Genomic DNA, 2,223 nt, shown 5'->3' on the forward strand with positions numbered 1-2,223 from the left:
CCTCGCTCAGCCAGTGAGCGGGAACCGGTCTGTATGTGGGATCCGAACCCTCGGCGGGAGCGCCACCGCGCTTCCCAAGCAGCGCACTATAGCAGTGCGCCACCGGGCTGGCCCCAACCTCCTAGATATTTCTTAAATCCATTTTGTCTTCTCTACCCCATTGCCACACTTCCAGGTCATTATTGTTGCCCATCTGGACCTTTGTAATAGTTCGCTAATCAATTTCTCCCATCCCTCAAATCCATCATTTATACAAATACCACTGTAATCTTTTTAGAACATGAACATGACCTGCTCATATTGTGAGTAAAACCCATGAGTGTCTACCCACTGCCTACTGGATAAAGCCCAAGCTCCTCCATACGGTAAACAAACAGCCCAAGTCCCCCAGCCATATCTCACCACTCCTTGCCTCGCACTGTGTCCCTGGAGATAGCAAATGCTTGTTGTTTCTCATACACAAAAGCACTCAGTACATTACATGGGAATGATCATCCCCCCTAGTCCTGGTGTCCAGGCATGCAGAAAGGTGGACTAAAAAGAACAATAACGGGCCAGCCCGGTGGCTCACTGCTACAGTGCGCCGCTTGGGAAGCGCGGTGGCGCTCCCGCCGGGGGTTCGGATCCCACATACAGACCGGTTCCCGCTCACTGGCTGAGCGNAAAAAAAAAAAAAAAAAAAAAAAAAAGAACAATAACAGCCAACATTATCCCTTTTAATCTCCATACTATGAGGCACATCCTATTTCCTCAGTTTAGTCGATGAGGCAATTAATAGAAAGGTAAAGTAACTTGCTCAAAGCTACCCTCCTAATGAGTGGCAGTCAGGATCTAAACCCTAGGTCTATACTCTTACCCATCACACTGTGTCACCAAGAATCAACTTTTACTCAGCATTCACTTAAAATGTGCCAAATATTTATTTTAGTCTTCGAAGACTGACATAGCTAAAAAGACCCATCATGTGGCACTGTGAGTCTTGGCCACAGGCAGCAGCTGCACTCTCTCATCTCTGAGGCCGGTCCTTGTGGAGGTGCCCTCCATACTTGTGAACTGTTGGCCCGTACACATCACGGAACAAAACCAAAGCCAAACACTTCTCACCCTTTCTTCATCTGCTGGCCTTTAGCTCCTGCCTTCGGGCTTCGAGCAACGGGTTTCTGATCTCCCTCAAGGAAATCCAGTTTATCAGAGAAGCCTGTAGGTGAAGAAGTGCTTTGATCAGCACCATCGTATTTTAAGAAGAAAAGTTTAAACCTCAAAATAAGGCTGTTACAGTCATGCACCATATAATGTTTTGGTCAATGATGGACCACATATACGATGGTGGTCCCATAACATTATAACAGAGCTGAAAAATTCCTTTTGCCTAGGGACAATGCAGCCCACCACAATGTTGTAGCCCAATTACTTTATTTTTAAAAAACACAGTGTAGCCTAAGTGTACAGTGTTTATAAAGCATACAGTAGTGTACAGTGATGCCCTGGCCTCCACATTCACTCACCACTCACTCACCCGCCCAGAACAACTTCCAGTCCTGCAAGCTCCATTCATGGTAAGCGCTCTATACAGGTGTACCATTTTTTAAAATCTTTTTTACTGTATTTTTGCTGTACCTTTTCTATTTCTAGATACACAAATACTCACCATTGTGTTACAACTGCCTACAGTATTCAGTATAGTAACATGCTGTACAGCTTTGTAGCACAGGAGCAACAGCTATGCCACCTAGGTTTATGTAAGTACACTCTGATGCTTGCATGATGATGAAATTGTCCCCTGTTGCATTTCTCAGAACGTATCCCCATCGTTAAGCAATGCATGACTGTATTTACTAAATTGATTTTAGGAAGCATATCCTGGTCCCCATACCATTCCCATATAGTTCCAAATCAATCAAGACTCCCAAGCACTGTGCGTTAAAATGAACTTGAAGGTACCTGGTACCCTTGTTCCTCTACCTCCTTAGCAGAGAAATACACCAACCTTTCTGATATTTCTTAATGGCACTCATCACATGTGCTTTCTCCCGCTGCCTCTTCTGAAGAACCTCTGTTTGCACCTGTAATAGGAACACAAGGACAGTTACACCCTTCCAAACCATACTCCAAGTGTCTACATTATCTTAATAACAACACTGTGATTACTACCACTGCCATTTAACATTTACTACATGCCAGAAACCATGCTAAGGGTTCTAAGTATACTCTCAGCTCATTTAT

General features: G+C 44.5%; 1 protein-coding gene and 1 long non-coding RNA gene across 2 annotated transcripts in view; both read right to left on the reverse strand.

Moving 5' to 3' along the window:
* The window catches only part of LOC103608793, a 12,487-nt gene that overhangs the window by 2,594 nt on the left and 7,670 nt on the right, over positions 1-2,223 (reverse strand). Inside the window, exons 8-9 of the long non-coding RNA XR_552091.1 lie at positions 1,988-2,063; positions 1,105-1,198 (exon numbers count right to left, since the gene is read on the reverse strand). This is a non-coding gene — a long non-coding RNA (uncharacterized LOC103608793). The remainder of the gene's footprint in view (positions 1-1,104; positions 1,199-1,987; positions 2,064-2,223) is intronic.
* LOC103608792 (probable rRNA-processing protein EBP2) overlaps positions 1-2,223 on the reverse strand; it is an 11,183-nt gene that overhangs the window by 2,594 nt on the left and 6,366 nt on the right. The window contains exons 7-8 of the mRNA XM_008593189.1: positions 1,988-2,063; positions 1,105-1,198 (exon numbers count right to left, since the gene is read on the reverse strand). Of these exons, the coding sequence (XP_008591411.1) occupies positions 1,105-1,198; positions 1,988-2,063 (170 nt within the window). The remainder of the gene's footprint in view (positions 1-1,104; positions 1,199-1,987; positions 2,064-2,223) is intronic.

Source organism: Galeopterus variegatus, unplaced genomic scaffold, assembly GCF_000696425.1.
Source record: "Galeopterus variegatus unplaced genomic scaffold, G_variegatus-3.0.2 Scaffold8857, whole genome shotgun sequence".
In the NCBI taxonomy this organism is placed as follows: Eukaryota; Metazoa; Chordata; class Mammalia; order Dermoptera; family Cynocephalidae; genus Galeopterus; species Galeopterus variegatus.